Below are 24108 nucleotides of genomic sequence, written 5' to 3' on the forward strand. Positions count from 1 at the left end.
GGGCGGGCGGAGTCGTGATGGAATGTTGCTCCGCGCTGGTGGCCAGCTTGCCCGGCCTCAGCAGCAGCAGCAGCAGGAGGACGGACGGGACGGTGACCGAGGTCAGAGGTCAGCAAACCGCGTCCACCAATCAGAGCTGCGACGGGGGTGAGTGCCTCACCGCCTCACTGCTGGACGTCTTCGGTTTTCAGTTTTGGTTTCAGTTGTGCGGAAAAATAGTCGCGAGGTGGAAGTCAAGGTTTTCTGACGTGTTCTTTTGTGATGACGTAACGAGACCGTGCGTTGATCAAAGTTTACGGGGGTTTTGTTGATTCCGTTGCCAGGAGACTGTTGGGATATGGTTTGGGTTTTTGGTTGATATGCTTTTAGGTAGATTAACACATACTTATTTGTGTTGTATTCTGTCTAATGGAAATCTGTCAACATAGAGACATGAAGATTTTCACTACAAGCAAAACTGTAATCATTACTGAGACTGAACTGTCAGGCTATCTGAATCTTTATATAAGGCCCAGGTACGGCCTGTGGGACTGTGGTGGATTTGATGAAGTGACATCAGCACTGGCTCTTCCCTGAAGAGTCTTGATCGTGCAAGGCTAGTTTGGGCCCGCCCACCTATGGAACTACCAACCAATGAAAAGAGCCAGGAAAATCATGTGACTGGAATTGTCTTCAGCAGGAGGCAATTACAAGAGGTGTTCTTGAGATCTGTCATGATTTACACTTTGTTAATTTAGTTCTATAAATGCAGTCTCCTACTGTGCAAATAGACTTCTTCTCATAGTTTGATTATTTCAAAAGGATTGGCAATATGACAGTGGTTTTTTTAAAAGGGTTAGTCTCTCTTCTGATTCCTTCTGTCATTTTGAATTAAGTCCAAAATCCCTGTGTGAGCGGTGATTGTCAATTCTTTGAATAAATTATTACAGTGCTCATGATCAGGTGATGTTTTCCTGTCAGATACTTATCTAAAACAAAATCATTCTACACTTTACAGAACAATATTGTTTGTTTTTAAAATTGCTATATGCCATTGCAGCACGTAATTACCTTAGAGAGAAAGTTGTTTATGCTATTTAAAAATATACAAAGGCTTCAGAGGCAAACTATGAATAGACACTGAAATATGGCTCTTGCGGTTCCTTTGGTGTTCATGAGAAAGGATTGTGATGAAAATAGATAGCTTTCTTCATTTCATGTTGCTTCAAAGGATACAGTGGCCAAACAGTGGTCATAAAGGATTTATGTAGAAAAGATATTCAAACGTTCTCCAGAAAAAATATTTTCACTGCTGACTGTTTGTACCATCCGACCATCCATTTCTCCCTCTCTTTCCTTTTCTTGCTTCCTCTCCCTTCTTTTTCCATTTCTCCCTCTCTTTCTTCTTCTCACTTCCTCATCCCTTCTTTTCTCTCATCAGCTCATGCCTCTCTTGTCTCCCTTGCCCGATGTGAAATACTCTGAAGTCATTGTTGTGGCACTCGCTGACAGGTTATAAAAGTCATCTGTTCGGCTTTTTATTGTGGTGAGCTTAGTGCGAATAATGGAATCTCCTGAAAATAAACTAAAAATACAGCACACAAGATTTGAATGACAGTAAAGCCGGAACTAAAATAACACTTTTTTAAAATGACACATTTTTAACGTTTAGAAGTTAAAATATTTTTCCTTCGCCCCAAAGTGAAATAAAATATGAAGTCTTTATGATTGACTGATTGACACTACTATATAATTACGTTTTGTGGAAGGTTTTTTTTTTAAATGTATGTCTTATGTATTTATTTTATTTTTTGTTTTTGTGGAGCTGGCTGCCAGCTGAATAACCGTTCTGCTGCTTTACAAATGGCCACTTCATTTAATTACTTTCAAATAAACACACATCGAAAAGAACATAATGTAATCAGTGACGCTTCTTCGGTTTCATAAAATTGGGTCAGACTTCTAACAGACTGCTCTGTGTAAAGTACTTGATGAGCGAGCGGAATGAAAAACTACTCCTTTTAATGCGCAGATCAAGTCATTACACCTGCCAGCGAGCTCTTATTTCCGACAGTTGAGATAGCACTGCTTCCAGTCGCTTTTGACCTACTTGCCAAATCCATCGTCTCCCAGCGCCGATTGGCGCATTCATAAAGCCTGCCGTTTGCTCGTTTCTTCGCATTGACAAAGGTGGTCAGTTGGCACGCTGCTTTGTAAATAATAAACTCGCTAGTCTCGAGAGTGTCCCGTCAGGTTGCCTGCGGCGTTCTTCTCTCGCTCGCGATGTGTTTCGTTTTCAGTTTAGCTTGGCTGCGCACGGTGTGGTATTAAACTACGCTCGTCTCCGGCGGGGAGCAACTGTGCCGGGGACGTGGGCGTGATTGTCTTTAGCCAAGTGGGGTGTGGTTTTGCTAAATCTGACAGCTGAAGGGAGGGGTGCGGGCGACGGGGAAGTTCCGAGCAGGCATCCCCGAAAGAAAAGGGAACCGTTGGAGAGTTTGTCATGCGTGAGTCAGCACCGCTCGCGGCTATAAAAATAAATCTTTAAATCCATCAGCAGCTTACTCCCACCGAAAACAGGGTAATGCTAATGAGCTAACAAAGCAGAAGATGGACTTTGGATTTGGGGCAGTAATTCAGCCCCTGGTCAAATGCTGACCATCCCAGTGAGCACTCTCCCAAACTCCCAGTAGTCCAGATATTGCAGAGTTTGCAAAAGCAGAGGGTTTGTTGCATTGTTTTCTTGGCAATACATATGAAAAAAAAGAATTTGCTTGAGCAAAAAATATCATTTTGGCAATGGTTGGACTGGAATAATTATGAACCAACTCCAAGCTGAATAAGCATTTTGAGAGAAAAAAATATTAGTCATCTTACTCAGAAGACCTTACCGACCTTCGATCGAGTGACCTAGCTCTGACTACAACTGCGTTCAACACACCAGCCCAGAGAGCACATTAAATATTCATGCATGCCCTTTGCATCTTCAGTTTTAAATATGTTTTTGCACCCAATCAAAGCATGAAAGAGTGGTCCAGTTTGCTTCAATAGCCTACGCTAAGGCACATGGGGCTCAGATGAGGACTCTTCTGTGCTCTCATTGCTGTGGTTTCCTGACCACAGCTTGCCTTACCGCATCTAATTTTCTGCCAAATTTTCTTCAGTTTGATGCTGAAGTGTAGGCGGCAATGTAGTGTGATGGGTAAGGAGCTGGTCCTGTAACTGAAAGGTCCCACGTTGGACACTGCCGTTGAACCCTTGAGCTTGATTAATGCTCAATTTTTGAAATGCAGTGCATTCAACCCTAAAAAACTAAATGCAAATAGAAATGTTTTAATTTTTCCTGAAGAGGTTTTGATTTTCTCTCTCTCCTTCACTCTCTTTCTCTCTGTCATTACTGTAGAAAGTTTGTGAACTGAGCGAGCTGCTCAGCATTACTTCAGAGTGCTTTTCCTGAGGCTTCCGCTGGGTTAGTTTGAATTGCGTTTCCCCGGCAACGCAGTCCACTCCGCATTGCCGAGTCTGAGGCCAAGTTGTTTCTGTGACCCGCCTAATTTATTTATTTCCTCCTCGTTTACCACCCACATGTTTTATTTGCTTTCCATTTGCACCTTAAAAAAAAAAAAAAAACACTATTTACAAAAGTAATGGCGAATGCGTGGAATTACTTTGAACTATGAGGCCGTGTGACATTTACGGTTACGTTCGCCTGTTACATAGTGTAATTATGTCGTTAAGCGCTGCTGCCACACGCTGCATGAGCAAATCTTGTCACGCGAGGCTTACCGCATTGAAAAATCTAGTCCGCTCGTAAACTTAATTCACCGCAATAAGTCATATGTGGGTCTGCTTGCGGAAAATGCTTGCGCAGGAACACGTATAATTCAGTGCAGGCGTAATGAGGTTCATGGGCCTGGCTGCGCAGATGGGCGTGATTTGTGAGTGCGTTCTGGATGTGAGCTGAAGCGCTGTGGTGAGGCTGTGTTGATTAGACCCCGGCCTGGACTTCCTGCCAGGCGAGAGACTTCCTGTGGCTCTGCCCTCTCTGCGTGAGGCCTCTGTCCTGTCTCACGCGTCTGTAAACAGCTTCAGTATGTTAGCGCTTCCTTGAAGAGCTTCAGGACTATAGCACTGTGATACTTCCTTAAAGAGATTCAGGACTATAGCACTGTGGTGACACTTCCTTAAAGAGATTCAGGACTATAGCGCTGTGATACTTCCTTAAAGAGATTCAGGACTATAGCACTGTGACACTTCCTTAAAGAGATTCAGGACTATAGCACTGTGATACTTCCTTAAAGAGATTCAGGACTATAGCACTGTGATACTTCCTTAAAGAGATTCAGGACTATAGCACTGTGATACTTCCTTAAAGAGATTCAGGACTATAGCACTGTGATACTTCCTTAAAGAGATTCAGGACTATAGCACTGTGATACTTCCTTGAAGAGCTTCAGGACTATAGCACTGTGATACTTCCTTGAAGAGCTTCAGGACTATAGCACTGTGATACTTCCTTAAAGAGATTCAGGACTATAGCACTGTGATACTTCCTTAAAGAGCTTCAGGACTATAGCACTGTGATACTTCCTTAAAGAGATTCAGGACTATAGCACTGTGATACTTCCTTAAAGAGCTTCAGAACTTTAACACTGTGACACTTCCTTAAAGAGCTTCAGGACTTTAGCACTGTGAGTCCAAGATTGACAAAAATGCACTCTCAGTTTAAAGCATATTCCCCCAGAGCTGATTAAACCTTGGGTATTTTTCTGTCGAAGGGGGGTGGGGAGTGGGGGCTGGATTAGGGCCAGCAGTGGGGCAGATCTGAGTTTATGGTTCGGGGCGGGATGACGATCATTAAGATAATATGGCTGATTACAATAACCGGAAAGCCTTCATTCCATATTTATAGCACCGTGATTAGATGTATACATATGGTACTTACACATAGTAAAAAAAAATGTAATTAGATTTGTAATGCTTACTTAATTAAAAAGTGCTGCCTTGATGTCCGTGATTGGTTTTTTTTTTTATTTGCGCACAAAAAGCTAAGCTGCATTAAATTAGAACACACGTACGGTCTGTTGAAGTATTTAAAAGAAAGATTGCGGGCTAAATGAGAGGTTCTCAGAATCTAGATGGAGGTATTTCACGATGGAATTAGTCAGGGTCATTATTGTACTTTCCTGGATATACTAAAAATCCAAAGACTTCATTCAAGGGCTCCAGTTCCTGCTCGCCACCGGCGAAAGACTAATCTGTGCTTTTTGTTGTGTAATTACTGTTGTCCCCTGTTCCTTGTTTGGTTGACAGCTGTTAGCTTGCGGTTTGTCACCCCCCTGCAAAGTCCTCTCTCGCCTGCAGCCGGTGTGTTTAAAGATGACATTGGTCCCCCGTGGGACTAGGGGGCGCCAAAGCAGCCGTCTGGTGTAATGAGTCGTTCGCACGGAGATGCCGATGAACCTCTAATGGATCTCGAGCACAAAATCGTCTGTGAGAATCGTGATGGCTTTGTGGGATCTCCGTGCTGTGGTTTCACGTTCAAAAGAAGAGACTGATCAGAGCTCCTCGGGTCCGAGAGCTTGTTCCGTAGAGCTTACAGGTCGACGTGTCCACAGCAGGAACGTAGGCTGCCTTTGCTGCTTTAATATCATAAACTGTCTGTATCACATGACCTTGTAATGAGACGTTCTGTTCTGTGGGGCTACTGCCCTGTTAAAATCAAAGCGGGCAGTTATGCCTCAAGTGTGGATCGACAGGATCACCCCAGCGTCACGTTTGCCAAGTTGATCATGTTAAGATTATATTTTTAAGAGAGTTTTTCTCATTCTTACCAGCATTTTGTTTTTTTGTTTTTTTTCTCACAAGCTAAAGGTGCCTGGCTTTCTATTTTGTGGAGGTACTACATGAACGCATGTTCTGTGTGGACGTCTTTTTGTATTTATGTTTTTAAGGATTATTGTGCTACATAAATATTAGGATAGTGGTTTCCTTCAACCATTTAGGTTCAGTTAATGATTCCCAGATCAACCAATATGGATTAGATGTTAACTCATTAAGATTTTTATGGGGCCTTTTTTAATACATTTTTTAAAAACTGAACGTCCCCCCCCATGGCAGGGACAGGAAATGGAAATTGGCCGTGCGGCTTCTGGCCTTTCCGAAATGACTAATGTTCCCTCTTTCCCGCGGGTGCTTTGCACGTGCGATCGCGGAGCTGTAATTGGTCGTTCCTCTCGCAATTTCCCAACATTAACTCGAAGTGATTACCGTGTGCCTTTCGCCGAAAATTCCCCGCATGTTAATTACCATGACGGTTATTAAAAGCAGCAGTTCAGCTGTTTCCACCCCGTCATGCCTCTGCGAGGGTCATGGCTGATAACGGGTACCTGCACTATGAGGACGTTACGCGAGGACGAGAAAAACATTTCGGTACAAATCTACATCAATAAAACGTAAAAAGATGTTGAACATATGGATGAGCGCATCTGGTTTTATTGGCAGTATTTTTTCGTAACGATGTAAAGCTGTACTATGGTATATTGTAATTACGGAGTGACAGGCTGTTATAAAGCCGTCGTCAAATTCAACTTGCAGTTATCTCGCAGCAACCGATGCACATGCATCAAGAAATCACTGGGTGTTGATTGACATGCCTGTGCCTTGAAATTGAAATAAGCTGCTGTGATTTGATGTTTTTGACACTTTACAATATACTAGTGCATTATATATACTAATATGTAAAGTGCATTTCAAAATACTGCAAAACACATTCTGAAATTAGGCTGAAAAGAGGAGCGTGTGCATTAGAAGTGCTTATGGTCTGTGGCGTAATTAGTTTGCTATAGTGGAGGAGATGTATGTGTTTATATGAATTATTAAAATGTCGGCGCACTGAAGCCTCTCTTGATTGACAGAGGGTGCTTAAACATGCAGCACTTGGGGTCACTTCTGCGTAATAAAGCACCACTTGTGTTTTAACTTAATTTCTGTTTAGCGACGCTAGATATTGAGCTGTTGGTATTTCCTAGTAATGGGCAGAGGGGAAATTTAATGTTGGCAACAGTGGGCATCAATAATCCACAACCTCATAAATGAATCATTCCTGTTGTTACTGTATGCATTCGGGGGGAAGAAAAAACAAAAACAAAACAAAAACATTTATTTCTTTCCGGGCCGATATGTCATTAATCAAAAAGTGGAACTGTAAAGTTGCCCTGTCTGGAAGGACCGGAAGCTTTTAAGTTTATATCGTTTGTTTGTGTGCTGTGCCACTTTCTGTTTATAGCAAATAAGACTTTTTAATTTGACTGTGGCTGGTGCTGTTTTAACCTGTGATCGTAAGGACAATCGAGAAGCGCGTTAGTTCAGGCAGGCCATGAGAGTCAAGCTCGGCTCCGGCCGAATCAGCTGATGGCTCGGTTGAGTAGTGATGTTCACCTACCACAGTCCATTCACAAATAACCGGGCGTAACTGTTAGAGTAAAGAAGAGGAGTATTAGTCATCTGTAGTGGTCATCCGATGACATCACACTCACTGACTGCTGTAAGGAAGCTACTGTACGTACAGTAAAGCATGATCTCCTGCGCTGCGCTTTCATCACTGATGACTCAGTAAGAGAGCACGGTAAAATGTTCAGCGCTAACTCAACTCCTACAGAGTACATATGGTCCCAAATAGACTCGTATGTGCTGTACTCTGTTAGAGGTGAAGTAGCTCTGGACCTTTTACTGTGAGTATTTAATCTGACTGTAGCCCTGCAGCCATTGATCATTGCTGGTAATTGGGTCAGCGCTGCTGCCTGAGCAGAGTGCTGCCTGTATGTGATTGGCCAGGCTTAACACGAGGCCCCCCTGAACACTCTGAGCACACGTTGTGATTGGCCGAACTTAACACAAGGCCCCCTGATCACTCTGGCACACGTTGTATTGGCTGGGCTAAACACAGGCCCTGACACTCTGAGCGCACTTGGATTGGTGGCTTAACCGAGCCCTGAACATCTGAGCACATGTGTGATTGGCCGAACTAACACAAGGCCCTGCACTCTGAGCACACGTTGTGATGGCTGGCTAACACGAGGCCCTGAACACTCTGAGCGCACGTTGTGATTGGCTGGCTTAACACGAGGCCCCCCTGAACACTCTGAGCACATGTTGTGATTGGCCGAACTTAACACAAGGCCCCCTGATCACTCTGAGCACACGTTGTGATTGGCCAAACTTAACACAAGGCCCCCTGATCACTCTGAGCACACGTTGTGATTGGCTGGGCTTAACACGAGGCCCCCTGAACACTCTGAGCACACGTCGTGATTGGCTGGGCTTAACACGAGGCCCCCTGAACACTCTGAGCGCACGTTGTGATTGGCTGGGCTTAACACAAGGCCCCCCGAACACTCTGAGCACACGTTGCTTGGATACCGTCACCAAGGATGGAGACTCAGCCTACATACAGTGTATAAATGTAATTTCCCTAGACTGTGTCATTGAGGAAATAGCAGAGAAATACAACTTAAGCCTTTGCCCCTCTGCCTTTCATGTGGATTGGTTTCTCAGTGGGGATATTCACTTGCTCAGATAAAGTTCTTCCACTGGGTTTCACAGCTTTATGTACCACTTATTATAGCCCAGCTACACTGATGCACTGGGCACGTTCCTTGAGGGTTGCAGCTGTAGCTGTAGCCCTGGTTGGGAGTTGAACACAGAAGCCCCGGGATGAGATACAATCACCACTCCACACATCTGCCGCCCACACCGGAGTGTAGAGGCCCTGGGTGTTAACACGAGGCTTCCTGTTGTTTTTAGACACCCTGAGCGCTAACAGGACGCTTTCCTTTGGGTTTGTAGACACCCTGTGTGTGTTAACGTGTGACTGTGTGTGGTGTCTTAGATTTCCTGTGTGACTATGAGGTTTTTATTTTTTATTATGAGATGTGTGCTAAAAAAAAAAAAAAAGCTTCTTTGTTCATACGAACCTGGTTGTTGTGTTTCTGTGCAGAGACAAGGGAGGACCGGACGAAGAGGCTGTTCAGGCATTACACAGTGGGCTCCTATGACAACTTCACCTCCTACAGGTACGTCCGCTAACACTGCAGTGCCTTACCTGTCTCTGCTCTATCAGTTAGGCACCCCCCCCCCGGTGTCCCCATGCCCTGCTGCCCCTTTTCTGGACTCAGAGAAGAAATCTGAACAGTCCAAAACCCACAAAATTCCCTCCACTTGCTCGGGCTGTGGCTGTGGCACAGGAACTTTACACTGTGACTCTGCTGCCATCTAGTGGCCAAGTAGTGATTGCACACTTGAAAGGATTTTCTTTTTGCATCTGGTCCTGCGTCCTGTTTGGTGAAGGTGGTCAACCATTCAATCTGCTTCTGATGGAGCACTCAGAATAAAATCGCACCGCCTGTGTTGTGTTCATTTGTCCCGAGCCAAAGTCTTTAACGTGGTAGAAGTTGTGGGCAACACTGGCTCCTGGTTTTACTGGTTTGAAACTAATGTAAGGAGCCGTTCATTTGTATGCGAGTCTAGGACATTCTGCAAGTACCTTCTTTATATGCTAATGCCAGAACACAGTGATAGATGATGCGTCTCGTACGGGCATCGATGCACAGACCTAGTTCTTGCAGTTAGCGCTTCTCTTCAGGAAAAGCATTCATACCGACCCTTGGACGATGCAATGTCCACACTGTCTCTGCCAGGCAGGACTTATGCTGATCAAATATGGTTGTTTTTACACACCAACACTACTGCTGCCCACTGCTAATACAAAGTGGAATGCCGATTTCCAGTAGGAATGTGTTTTAGTATGGATGCACAGTCACTGATGGTTGCATGAGTTCCTTTGATACGTTAGTTTTAGACCCATTTCTGACAGTAAAAAATAAATAGAATCCATATAGAATACTCTGAGTTAGAAAGCTTCTTTTGTTTTTCAGCCAGTTTATGAGCCAGTGCATCATGGGTGTTTTATTCCTGGTTCTGCGTGGATGTATGTGTATGTGTGGGCTGCAGTGTGGGGGAGGAGGGGGCAGATTACCAAGGGGGCTTGTGAACATGTGCACGCACACTCACACACACACATACACACACGCACACGCGCACAGACACACACGCAGCACAGCCTCAGAGTTGAATCACAAGCTCTGGATCAGAAATGGTTATGGGTTAGCAATGGGGCTCTTGTCAGGTGTCAGTAATCAGTGGTATGGGCATGTGTTAAATCATAATCATAATGTCAGTATAACAGTCGAGGGAGATTTAAGTGCGTTTTGTTCCCTGCTCTGAGAGACACAGAAACGGCTATGCAACAGGCGACTTCACTAGCTACATGCCGCAGACTCCGCACGGTCAGTCTAATCACCAAGAGTCCCAGTTCTTCAGCGACCTTTTTCCGATTTGATGAAATGCAGACACAAATGTGTTGACTCTCCCTCGCGTAAATTGAGTGGAGGCTCAAGCTAGGTGCGCAATTAGCTTTCTTTTAAATAGATTTCACGCGCATCCCTTGCATCTCAATTGGCCTCAATTGGTTATGAAGCCGAAGCAGACTGCATATTCTAGCCATTGTCACCATGAATAGAATCGAGTCGAAATCCATTTGCAAGCTCTCGCGCCGCGGCGGTCTGGCTGTCGCGAAAAAGCGGGCAGGCTTATTAAAACAAATGAAGGGGCAAAGGCCTAGATAAAGCCATTTCACTTTTTTTTTGTAACGAAACGAGCCAGCTGTGCCATGATTGTAAGTTCAGTTTGGTTTTTTATTCTTTCCTCGTTCGTATATCAGATGGGGTTTAATAACTTTACAAAGCAATTTAACCCGCTCCTTTGATAACTGAAACGCCGGTGACATCGCGGTTCAATGAAAACGCCCTCGCTCAGAGGACGCAAGGCGTGTTATACGCGGGGATTTCTGCTGAGTCGCGAGTTTTGCTGCGAGCAGGCAGACGGGACGGCTGAGCGCACTGCCCGTTCACCTGGGGATAGGGCGCGCGTGCGCTGAATGTCAAACAGCCCGCTGACGTGCCGCTCCCGCGTATGCCCTCGTCCGCAGACGACCGTTTCTCACGAATGGGTCTCTCGCTCGCCGGCACCGCCGTTTGTTTAATTAATAGATTCACGGCGAAAGGAATCCGCGCCTCTGTCCTCCAAAACTACGCCTGTCAGTAGTTTGTTTAATCGTTTGTGTAAAAATCTGTCGTAAACGCCTCACGGAGCAGTAGCGTGTTCAGATACCCTGTCAGGAGGAGCGCGTGCTGCGTGATGTCATTTAAGGATGCACACGTCTCCCACGGACAACAAAGAAGCCGTTTTTGAAGGCACCGTTCATTTTCATCTTTTGTTTCCCCTCTTACTACCAGCAGAGAGAGACATCATTTGCGGAAGGAATGCACAATAGTCAGGAGGTTAAGCGAATGATCAGAGAAGGTTTTAACGATACTGATCAGCTTCTCTCTTTCTACAAACAAGACACATTCTGCCTCTGACCATTTGTACAATGTTTCCTTCACCAGTGCATTAGCGTTAATCATCAAATTCTTTGCAGTTTGGCCAGTACAGGGAAGGAATTCTCCAGAAGCTCAGGCATTAAAGTCCCCTGAGTGATTTATGTCAAGCCATTGGGAAACAGAATGAAATGAGTGACTTCATTTTGGCTCCGCAGTCCGCCTGTCTGGCAGGCTCTCTGTAAAGGGCCCATTGATCTTTGCTTTGCTCAGTCACAGTCCCAGCTGGGTCATCATACTCCTTTCAGTTCAGAAACTGGGCTTTCTGCTCCCTGTCACTCAAATGGATGAGACGTCTTAGACTTCCTCATCTGCCCGCTTCCAAGATGTCAGCTTAATTGTTATGAGCAATTCTTCTTTCCCTGTAGTCAGTCTCGGTATTCACCGGAGTAAATGGATTTAATCAGCTTATAGGCCATTTGGAGACTTCACATCCCTCAGGAAGGTGGATTGTCTTCTGCTTCCAAAACTAGAAGTGAAATCACTGCCACCTGTCTGGGCCACTGCCATGGCTCTTCAGTCACTAATGCTTTCCTGAGGTCTGTATATGATATACATGCGCTCTTGGGGTTCTCTTGACTTTGAAACAAATTTAGCCCCGTGTTGAAGTAACCACCGAGTGAGATGTGATCGATGTTGAGTGCTAAGGGCTATGTCCTTGAAGTTAGCTGCCAACGAGAGACAGGGTGTTGATGGGGTGAAGGGTCAAAGGTCAAAGGCCATGGTAAAAATTGGCTGAGGAACGCAGCTGTGAACTCAGACCTGATGACCTTCAAAGGTGTTAGATCACTAATATTTAACACTTTTATTAAAGAATACTTTTATAGGTTTTTGTTTCACCATGTAGAAGTGACAGCACTTTTACACAGCCAAAACAAAAAAAAAGAGGACTTTAGGCTTCTACAGCAGTTCCCTCAGACAGCGCGACGGTCTGAGAGAGGACAGGAAGGTCGGCCATTTTGTCACAGAGTGTCAGATGGTTATCCCCTCGGAGAGAACAGGACTCAATCACCCACGTGACATTGCGCCTTTGCAATTGAATCATCCCTAAGCGGCGCTGTTGGTTCATCACGGTCTAATTTGGTTACTGTCACTCTTGATGTGTCGCGAGTTAATCAAACAGAACATTCGATGAAGAGGCCTTTGTGACGAATAGCAACGGAAGCTAACGGAAGTTAATCGCACGCACACGTTCCTGGGAACGTCGCAATTCACGGAAGTCTAACCGCAGCCCAATAAGGTGTGCGGCAGCCCGAGCATGCTGATTATCCTTAGGCAGCGTTCGGCACTGTGCGTTTTAATGAGAGATTTCCTCCTGGCCTCCTGGTGAACGTGGAATATCAACGAAGAGGAGAAACGATCCGGAACTTTGAAGAAAAAGCTATTTGTAGGAGACTGCTTTCTGAAACTTTGAACATTACCACGCTTGCATTGGGTGATTTTGTTCTCTTTTTTTTGTATTTTGGTTCTTTTCTGTCTTTGACAATAGTTAGTCTTAGTGGCAGTAATACGCTTATGTGAAAAGTATTCAGCTTTTTATTGCGTAGGTCAAAATGTTTGTGTCAAATTGCAGATATGCTGGTGTTTTAATGTACAAATAGATTATAACTGAAAAGGCTGCAGCTGTGCACCTGTTCTCCAGCACATTACTGAAGAGATTTATTATCGTGGTCATTTACTAACTTACACAGCCAGAGAACCACCCAAACACCTAAGCATTCTCATCCCTTCTCTTCTTATTTCTTTCTTCCCCCTCTTTCTCTCAATCTCTCCATATTTCTCTCTTTCTCTCTCACACACTTTTTTTCTCTCTCTCTATCTCTACCAGTCCGAGCACGTTCATTATACCTTTTTGCAGAAATTGTGTGGCAGCATGAACAGGGGCATTGTCTCTTCACAGGGGTTTAGACAGGGGCTGGCCTTGATTGCCTGTGATTTTGTTTGTCCCGTAGATTACCTCAGATGTCTTTCTGTGTATTTTTTTTCTTCACCGTTAAAATGCATTGCAGGAAGACTAGAGACTGTGAATGAATGAGCGTTTTGTTTTTGTGTTGTTTTTTATATAAAGAGCATGCTTCCATTTTAATGCATCAGTGGAGATCAGAAGGCGGTTGACTGTAAGGAGCTCAATGAGGGCTTTCACCTGAAGACCTTTCCTGTTCCTGTGGTAACCCTGGAGATCTTCCCTGATTGGCCGGCTGTTGGAAGCGGAGGCGGGGGCGGCAGAGTGTGGGAGGGGCGTGGGCGGGCGGCGGCCCGGTCGCAGTCATCTGATGCGTGGGCATCCCAGACTCGCCCAGCGCCCTACCAGCAGCCCCCCCCCCCCCCACCCCCGGCATGGTGCCCCTCTCTGACCCCGTGTTCCTCTCCCGCAGCGATTACATCATCGAGGAGAAGAACGCCGTCCTGCAGAAGAAGGAGAACGAGGGCTTCGGGTTCGTGCTGCGGGGGGCGAAAGGTAAGGAGAGCACCGTGCCCCCACGTGAAACACACCCCCCCCATCCCTCCCTCGGCTGTGATGTGAAATGCCCCCGCCACCCCCCCCAGTGGCCAAAATCAGATATCTGTTTGCTTTGTCGCTCGGCGTCCCTCACAGTCCTTTGGGCACAGCGTAAGCTGCGGACCAGCGTCCTGTGCCTGGGCTGGAGAGGGGTGAGGCTCTGTCAGTGTGCAGGCAGTGTTGGGGGTGAGAGACGGGGTTGTGTGCGGTCTGCTTTTGTTCTCAGGGTCCTGTGTCTGGGCTGGAGAGGGGTGAGGCTCTGTCAGTGTGCAGGCAGTGTTGGGGGTGAGAGACGGAGTTGTGTGTGGCCCGTCTCTGTTTGTGGACTGCTTTCTCTGGACTGGCGCACGCAGAGCGAATACGCTTCTAACCTCAGCCCTACATTGTCCCTGCTCCATTCTCCATCCGCAGTGAGGGGTTAGGGGTTCAGGTGTCTTGCCTGCACGTTACCTTCGACGCCCTGGGCGGGGCTTTGGAACCGGCTCGACCTCCGTGTCCGGACAATCGTCACCGAGCTAGTCGTGCTTCAGCCAGGTCGGCTCAATGTGGGTGTGTTTGGCTGCTGTTCTGTGCCCTTCCCTTGGCCTGAGGCTTTCACATAGCGCAAGCAGGGGAAGACGAGAAGCTCGCGAATCTCGCTAACCCCCCGTCTGTCCCGCCTGTCCGGCCGTTCCCTCGCACTGTCAACGTGCAGCGAGCGCGTGCGGATTCCGCTCGCGGTATCAGGCTTCATGCGTCTGCACCTGTCACGTTCAGTATCGCCCGCGCCTGCTGTAGCCCTGTTAGCGGCTCTGCGCTACCGGATATCAGCGAAAGGCGTTCGACCTCGGTGTTCGGACAATAACAGCGAGCCTTTCGCAATAAAGCGTGGCACAGCCAAACGGAAAGACGCAAAGAGACGTCGCGAATGTTTCGCTAAACCCATCCCTGGGGGATCTGTGTGTCTCTCTGCCGTTGCCATTCGCAGGGCTTTGTTGGTGCAGGGCCTGGAGCAGTTTGCACTCTGGTGAGGACGGGTGAGGGTTCTGTAATGTGATGAGGAGTGTTTTGTGTGTGTGTGTGTGTGTGAGGAGGGGATGGGGGAGTGGCCCAGCTTGGCTCTCTGATTGGCTGAGCCCCGTCCTGTTGTTGCGCTGGCCAATCGGCGGCTGTTTCTGTCACAGAAGAGTGCTTGTACCCTGCTCGGTGCTCTGGTTCCTCTCCCCCATTCTTCTCCATTCACAACCACTGTTTTGAGCTAATGGGCGAACGGTAGCACAGCACTTCTGATAAATCTCCCCGGCTCCTAGCTCCATCCTGCCAGATTGATTTGCCTTCCACTCGAGCACATGGCATCTTCCCTACTGTGCTGGTTGCCATAGTAACACGAGACGGGCACCTTGCTCGGAATTTGAAATGCGTTGGTACCACTACACGGCGAAATGCTGCACCTGAATACTGAAGGTTTGTGCACAGAAAGATGGACGGATTTGCTCTGTCTGTTTTCTATTTATCTTTTGAGAAAAAATGTATTATAAAAAGGTTAGAGGGTTGTAGGAGAAATTTCAGTTCTCCGGTCCTTGTCATAAAAAGCCTGCACACTCCTTTTTGCTTCCTTGAATTTGAAGTGATCATTAAGCCACAAGGTGAAGATTCCTTTCTGATTTGTTTTTATCATTTTTAAACAGGGAAATAAAATTCTTTGTGGGTCTTCAGTTCAAGTTCACTTCTGATTGACAGCCCAATAAACAGTCACTACACTCATTGGTTAAAATGTAAATGCATGCTGTCAATTCATGCACATGCTCTCTAAATTACCAATACAAAATCCTCCTGCAGTCCTCCTTGTTTTTTCAAGGCGAAAATGTATTTAAAAATGTTTAAATATCTCAACTGAATAAAATAGTCTTAATGTCTTAGTACTGTATTTGTTTTCTTTGGTTCTTCATTTGAATATATCTAAAAAAAAAACAGCAGATTTTGCTTGCACAGCCTACTACTCCCAGCATTAGTGGAGTATGACTGTGGTGAGTGGGTATTTCATGGGTGACAGGCGTGTATGTCGCTCTGTGTGGGGGCTGTGAGATCAGATGTCTGGATCAGCGGTGGGTCTATTCTCTGGTGCATACTTCATATTTATGCGTAATAGTGTTGTGCATACAGTAAGCATCCCATCATGCACCAGACTGCTTCAGACTGTCAGTCTGTCAGTCATGATATGCCAACGCCGATCTTTTCTGTGCATAGCAACAGCCCATCGCTGTGAAATTTCCCAGATTGAGGAAATTCCGAACGACGATGAATTTTAAGCCTTTTAACGGCAGCGCAACGTTCCTGCAACATTGCCTCAACGCTTCCGCAGCGTTAGGCCGAGCCTGCGGCATTGGCAGCTAGAGGGCAAGTGCGTTGGCTCTGGCAGCAGCGCGTTATTGAGTAGTGGCTCGGCATTCTGCCCCCCCCGACGGGGGTTTATGACCCCCCCACCCCAGCGCGGCACCTGACCCCCATCCATCACGGGTCCCGCCCCTCCTTACGGGGATGATCGGGAACCCCCCCACATGCCCCCCCCACCACCCAAACCGTCCTCATTGGTTAACCGCGTTCCTTCTGCGGGAGCACTTCCGAGAGAGCTCCGATTGTTCCCACAGGTGCCGATACCTGCAATTTCCTGCCAACCGTCAACCTCAGTCAGACAGGCAGTTGGGTGAGAGCGCGCTCAGAGCGCTTCCTGCTGTGCCAATCAGCCGCCTCAGAGGCGTGTTCCCCTTTAGTGGCTCCCCGTGGTGCGATGCTATATCCAGTATTAAATTGCACGGATGTTCTGTCATTGGTGCAGCCGCGAATCTGAGTCAGATTTGCCTCTCGGAATTTGTAAGAAAGGCTCACCGCACCGAGCAATTATGAAGTCTTAAAACTAAGGGGGCCTTTAAGACGCGCTTTACCCAAAGTGAGCAAGCCGAGGAACTGAGGAACTGAGGAACTGCCAGCCCCAAAGAAAAACTCCACGCTCGGTTTGCTTCCAAAAATAGTTCCCTTTCCACAAGTTAAAACGCGAAGGCGCAGGCGTTTCATTCCACACGAGGCCGTCGTCTGCGCCAGCCAGTCTCCCAGCACCAGTTATCCTAACCGACGTGGGTCCCCGTCATCCATCTGAAGTTTCGACACGCTTCCCACCAGTTCTCTTCTTTCTCCAGTGCCGCTTGGGGTTATGTGGGGCTATGGCTTGATAGCCCCCTTTGGCTAACTTCCCTTCGGTTGAATTGAATTGTTATCAAGTGGCTAATTTTTCTGAAGAGGCAGGTGACAAGGATAATCCTCTTGGATTTGCCGGCTAGCTTGACCCCATCTCACGAGTGCAGTCACATTAAATTGCATTCACTGTTTAATTGAATGCTAATAACACAAATTAGGCGAATGACGCACATCCAGAAAGGATGCAGTGAGTCCGTACTGTCGAAAGGCATAAATTGTGTGGTGTAGCTACAGTGTCTTCATCCAATGCAAAGAGCAACCAGCTAGGAGAAGTCTGAAGGAACCAAAGACATGGCTGGCACAGGGTTCACTTAGGAGCACAATCTGGAGCGCGCGCACACAATCTGCGTGTCCAGGGGAGACAGCTGTGACCTCTGACCTCGGACTGGCTGCGTTCAGTTGGGCCTTCTTCCACGGTCTACGACCTGGACCAACTGTCGGTTAAAAGAACTGCAGCACCGTGCACTCACGCGTGCGTCCGCGTACGCACGCACACAAACGTACGCGCAAAAGCAAGCGGATGTACGCATACACGCGCACACACGTGCACGTGCACGTACACGCACGCAGCCGCGCAAAAATGCACACGCACAGGGAAACGTACTGTACAGGGTTCTCCCCGGTTCACCCTCTCCCGGGTGCTTTCACTGCGGTGCGACACATTTTTAGATCTGAGCACAGCACCTGCGGATAATGGGCTCTGACAATCAGCGACTGCTCAGCGAACCACCTCCCGATTGCCCCCCCCCCTCCATCTGCACCATTCCTGCCCCCCTGCTGGGGTCTCAAGCTGCACCAATAATACCACGTCTGCGTTCCTGTCAGTTTATAGCTATTTAATGCTACGGCAGTGGAAATGACTCTGCTCTATATGTGCTTATATTTAAATGGAAGATATGCCTCACCCGTTAGTCCTTCTAGAAAACTCTGAACCGGTGCAACCAATGAATATCTCTTATCTGCTTGTGTACTGTGCATACGAGAAGCACTTTGAGGTTATTTAACATTCTTTATCAGGGAAGACTTCAAAATGATGCACTTTGGCTAACCGTAGAGGTGTTTGATGTGGGTGTTTTTACATAAATAATGAGGCTGTTGCAGTTGGGAGCACAAGTCAGTGCATATATACTGTTTCTTAAGTCTGCCCGCAAAAGAGTCCACGAAATGTGCGAGTTTACATTTGTGACACACTTGTGTCATGTGGCCCGTTGCTCTTTAAATAGCACAACATCTTTGCAGTGGGAGGGCCACTGAGTTGCATTACTGTAAGGAATGATCATACCATGAGTGACTGATGGATGATTTTAGCGTGCTTAAAATTCACTGTAAAACTTCAGAGCCTGTGCAGCGCTGCCAAATACCTGTGAGTAAGACCCAGATCACAGACAGGCGTTGGGGTGGTGGTGGATGGGGGGTGGGGGTGGGGGGGGGGGGGAGGAGGGGGGGGTGTACGTACGCAGAAAGCGGCTCCTTTTTGTTTGTAACGGTAATTTGTCTGTTTTGGGGGTGCGGTGCGTTCTCAGCGGAGACGCCCATCGAGGAGTTCACGCCCACGCCGGCCTTCCCCGCGCTGCAGTACCTGGAGTCCGTGGATGTGGAGGGCGTGGCCTGGAGGGCGGGGCTCAGGACCGGGGACTTCCTCATCGAGGTAAAGTGCCACATTTTAGCTGTGTTCCGTAATTAAAAGAAACCTACTATGGGTGTTTTTTTAATTAGTGTTTTTTTGGGGGGCCTGAAACCAACAATTTGTCGGCATAGCTGTGAAACTGGAACACAACGTTAATAGTGCAATTACTGCTATGTGCACACCACAGTCATACTTGCAGACATGTGCATGTACACATACATACACACACACACGCATACATACACAAACACACACACACATACATACACACACACACGCATACATACATGCACACACACACGCATACATACACAAACACACACACACACACACACACACACATACATGCACACACACACGCATACATACACAAACACACACACACACACACACACACACACACACACACACACTCGCACACACACACACACCTCACACACACACACACACGCATACATACACACACACACACACACTCGCACACACACGCACACACACTCACACACTCACACACTCACACACACACACACACACTCACACACTCACACACTCACTCACACACACACACACACACACACACACACACACACACACACACACACACACACACACACACACTCACTCACACACGCATAAAGGCATTTGCTCACACAGGCTGTTCCCGGCTCCTGAGGTTCCCGCCACCTCTGCTGTACGCTTGGCAGCGACTTCTGAGGTGCTATAAACAGCTCGCTGTCGCCCTGATTATGTCAGTCTAGCGGCTCCCCAAAAAAGGCCTGGCAGCACCCGTCCCTTTCCTGTTCGCCCCCTTTTTCCGCTCTGTGACACACTGGCGGACGGCGGGGGGTGGGGGGTGGGGGGACGACACTTCCGTGGCATGGCGGAGCCAAACTTCGCTGGCTCATCGGACGAGGCCTTGTTTTCGCCGCAAGTCTTCCGGTCGGGGGATCAGCAGCCGATGACGATGCAGCCGCCGCCCCGGAGTCCCCCCCCCCCCCCCTCGCTGACGGCTCCTCTCCCCCCTCCCGCAGGTGAACGGGGTGAACGTGGTGAAGGTGGGGCACAAGCAGGTGGTGTCCCTCATCCGGCAGGGGGGCAACCACCTCCTGATGAAGGTGGTCTCCGTCACCCGCAAGCCTGAGTCGGAGGAGGTGGTGCGGAAGAAAGGTGAGAGCGCCGCCTGGCGTTGCCGGGGAGGTTTTGCGGTGGGGTCAAAGGTCGTGGAGGGTCATGTGACCTCAGGGTTGCGTTCTCTCGTGGCCTGGGAGTTGAGGGACCCTTGAGTCCGTGCGGGTTCAGAAATGATGCGCCACAGGGCTCGTCTGAGGTTCGGAGATGACCTGGCTCACCGAACTTCCCTCTCTCTCTCTCTCTCTCTCTCTCTCTCTCTCACTCTCGATGTAATCGGACTGAAATGATGTCCCGTCCATGTCTCCACTGAACACCTTTAATGGGGCGCGCTCAAGGCCGAGGTGCACTGGTCTGAGAGTGAGGAACCTGGGAGCTATTCGGGCGTGAATTACACCTACGAGCGTCTCATCGACGTTCAAGCCCCGCCCCCCGTGTCGTCTGCCTTCCTGCGTACGCGCTCTGCGATCAGGGCAGACTCGTTTGCCGGTGTCACTTTCCCGCCTTTTGAAACCGAGCCGCGTGTGTCCTCTTCCAAAGCCGCAGTTTGTGCGTTCGTGAGTATTATAGAGGAACAGGGAGACGAGCAGACAGGTAGGCCATTCAGACAACGAGGCAGACAGAGAGTGAAACGGAGGGCTAAAGAGTGAGATGGAGAAAGCCGGAATGACAGACAGACCGAGAAAAAGGCACAGAGAAAGAGAGACTGAGCCTGGCGGCTATTTATAGCAATCAGGATGCTCCAGTGTTGCGCTGCTGCGGTAGAGGATCCTTGTTTGATGCTGCGGTAGATGATCTTCGTTTGATTTGATATTTTTGAGGATTTTTGAGTACGCGCGTACAGAAGCCTTATGCTTGTCTTTGAGTGCTCTCAGTTGTTTGGTTGCTACAGTCATACCCAGGACACAATCTGTCTTTCACAAACAATCAGATAGCACCACAAACAAGCATAATGAAAAAACCTGTAGTGACTCTATTGAGAAAATTATGTGTCACCTGTTTGAGCAATAAGGGAAAACAAAATAATAAAAATATACTTGGGTATACAGTATGTGTGCATTTTCAATATGACAGTTAAAGTAAGTGTCATGATTGTTCATTTGGTTTTGTTTTGATGAAATGAGTCTGTTCCTTTATATAGCAGCTTAAAGGAACATGTTATTTGTGCTGATGAAAAACATTGCCTTTTCCAGTCTGTGAAGGCTTGTATATATATAGTGTTCATTTTACTTGAGTCCAAGTGGAATCAAATACTTCCATCCATTTTCAAAACCTACAGACAATACTAAATGTCACCATGCTCTAGGTCAGCTTTTATGCGAACTATCCAAAAACATTAATGCGAATATCAGTTATAGCAATCTTTGTTAGTTTGGTTTTCTATCAATATTAACTGTCCCGTTTCTGTGTACACCAGTACAAAGGCAGTCCCCTCTTCAAGGTATACTTCACCCCACCGCCACCCCCTTGAATGCATTTAATTTATGAATGCGTCTTCTTTACATAAATTTGGCTTATTCATTCATTTGAGTGTACCGTGCTTCTTTGAACACAACATTTTGAAGTCTTACAAGCACTCTAGAACCTTCTTAACTAATTGCTATACAAAGCAAACACCTGTCCCCATTTGTCATAGAAGAAAGACGCTTTATAGCTTTTTTTTTTTGGTAGGCGATGGAACGTTGGGTCCGGTGTTGATTGTATAATGCCTTTGATTCTGATTGGGAACTCTCTTCCTGATTGGCTCTGGGATATTTTTCTTGCATTGTTAACATGCATCTTTCAACTTTTGATGGCTAATCAGAAGATAATCTGCATATTAATTTCCAACTGAATAAAACTTTTTTGGTGGCATGAAACTATCCCCACATGTGAAAAGTAACTGTTGTGGCCATCATAATGGTGCCCAAGCATATAGCGTATCATATAACGGAAAACCTGGTCAGCTATTTTTTTTTTTCATATTAGCCTTGATTCACATACATTTATGGAAATTCCAATTTCAGGCTGTAAAATAGTAGGAGGTTATGCTAGCAAGAGTGAATTATTTAAGGCTGGCCAAGATTCCAGAAGTGTATTCTGCACATTGCATGCAAGATGAGCTTTCAACAGTACCACCAAAGTGCGTATTTTGCAGCTGTGATATTTTACATATTTATTTTCAGTAGATGCCCCATTAATGGGTGTGTTTTTTTTTTCAGCAGTAACAGTGATTTACAGCAGTGACCCAGCACTCTGTGTATTTATTCCCAGACTCATATTTCAACGGTATTACTGTACAACCACCCTCCAGTAACTGGTGAAATGTTACTGTGGGACTGAGCTGCTCATTCATGAAGTCTAATAAAGTGCAGTAATGAATGAAGGACACTATTTCTGAGACCAGCTCCTGCAGTCTAAGCCAAAGATAAAGCTTGCACTTGAATGCCTTTTAGTGTGTAAACCCCAGTCAGGGGGATATTTTACAGACATTTGTATTTTTGCTATTAGCATCCGTCGTGTGCGCAGAGTGCGACCAGGGGAAGCAGGGGCCGTTTATTTTGACGGAAACACAGGGCTGTAACTCTGTCTTCATTTCATGGCATCTTCCACTCCGCTGCCTTTACCAAGAACCGGTTTAGCACAATCCAGTCTCCCCTTTCTGACACCTCGCCTTGTCCAGCACACCTTGCCTAACGCCACGGTTTCTTACCGAGTAAGAAGTCGGGCGGCAGCGTGGTATAGTGGGTAAGGAGCTGGTCTTGTAACCTATAAAGGTCACCGGTTCGATTCCCGGGTGGGACGCTGCCGTTGTACCCTTGAGCAAGGTACTTAACCTGCATTCGCTTCAGTATATATCCAGCTGTATAAATGGGTGCAGTGTGTAAGTCGCTCTGGATAAGAGCGTCTGCTGAATGCCTGTAATGTAATGTAATGGTGAATGCCTGTAATGTAATGTAATGTAGAAGTCACTCGGTTACCTTCTCTAACTTTCGGGGGCACGTTTTATCGTTTCTGCCCGGTATTGGTTTAGTGCTGTTTGTCTGTGAGCTCTAGTGTGACTGTGCCCATCGCGGTGTCTGTCTGTGTGAGCTCAGCCCTGGCTCCGCATCCATCTGCCCTGACTCTTACCATCTGGACCCGAGGTAGTATAATTGCACTCTTTTGTCTGCCTGATTAAAAATGATTCTGCGCGTCCCCTTTGCACGAAACAGGTGTCACTCACACTCGGTCGATCTGTATTTCCCTCATAAAATTGTCACAGGGCTGGCCAAGATAGCCTGACAGGAACTTACTTTTTAAAGGTCACACTGAGAGAATTGCTCCGAAAATTGGTTCTCTGGTCCACCCCCCCGCCCGCCACAGATCATTCCCAGAGCATGGACCGCTCTTAGCCAGCACGACTGAATGAATGTTTACCGAGCATGACTCTGCTGCTCTGTCACTGCTCTTATCTGTAGCAGGACACAAATAAAAGTGTGTAGCCTCTGCCAATCAATTCAGAAAGAGAAAAGCGCTGTGGTTTTGGGCTCGTTTTTCCAAGGCTGTAAAGAGACGCTGCGTTCTGAAATGTTACATTTGGACTGAGTGCGTTAGGGGCTGTGATTCCTGGTGATTTCTGTGATTTCTGTGGGATTTCTGGCGATTTCTGGTGATTTCAGAGAGATTTTTGGTGTTTGTCTGAAGTACAGCAACCACACTTAGTGTGAAGGCGATATGACAGTGTGGTAATGTCTGCAAAGGACACAGGAAGTTAATCTGAATGGAACATGCACACGGCTTTCACATGGGTCAGGGCGGTTTGAGTGGGCTGGCAGGAAACTGGCGGTTCAGGACGCCATTCTGGGTCAAGCCTTGACCTTCCAGCTAGAACAGCAGCTGGGTTGATTTGCCCCCAAAACAGAATGGAAGCTATTTTTCTTCGGTAATGAGATTTATATTTTGGGAGAAACTAATTTATATTGCGATTACTTCCAAGTCGAAGTTGCAACCCTAATAAGTTTGGTAAGGGCTGGCCAAACAACAAGAGGAGAGTGGATATACTCACAGAGAAGAATTTTTTTTTAATTTAAAAAAAAAGCATTCGCCAGAGAATAAGGTCAGCAAAAGAGAGAGAGAGAGAGAGAGAGAGAGAGAGGGAGGGAGAGGTAGTCTGTTTCCAGGAA

General features: G+C 47.0%; 1 protein-coding gene across 1 annotated transcript in view; it reads left to right on the forward strand.

The window, feature by feature from the left end:
- The window catches only part of shank3a (SH3 and multiple ankyrin repeat domains 3a), a 315279-nt gene that overhangs the window by 271880 nt on the left and 19291 nt on the right, over positions 1 to 24108 (forward strand). Inside the window, exons 15-18 of the mRNA XM_064342483.1 lie at positions 8978 to 9053; positions 13853 to 13935; positions 18732 to 18856; positions 19867 to 20002. Coding sequence (XP_064198553.1) covers positions 8978 to 9053; positions 13853 to 13935; positions 18732 to 18856; positions 19867 to 20002 — 420 coding nt within the window. The remainder of the gene's footprint in view (positions 1 to 8977; positions 9054 to 13852; positions 13936 to 18731; positions 18857 to 19866; positions 20003 to 24108) is intronic.

The sequence above is a fragment of the Anguilla rostrata genome, chromosome 7 (genome assembly GCF_018555375.3).
Source record: "Anguilla rostrata isolate EN2019 chromosome 7, ASM1855537v3, whole genome shotgun sequence".
In the NCBI taxonomy this organism is placed as follows: domain Eukaryota; kingdom Metazoa; phylum Chordata; class Actinopteri; order Anguilliformes; family Anguillidae; genus Anguilla; species Anguilla rostrata.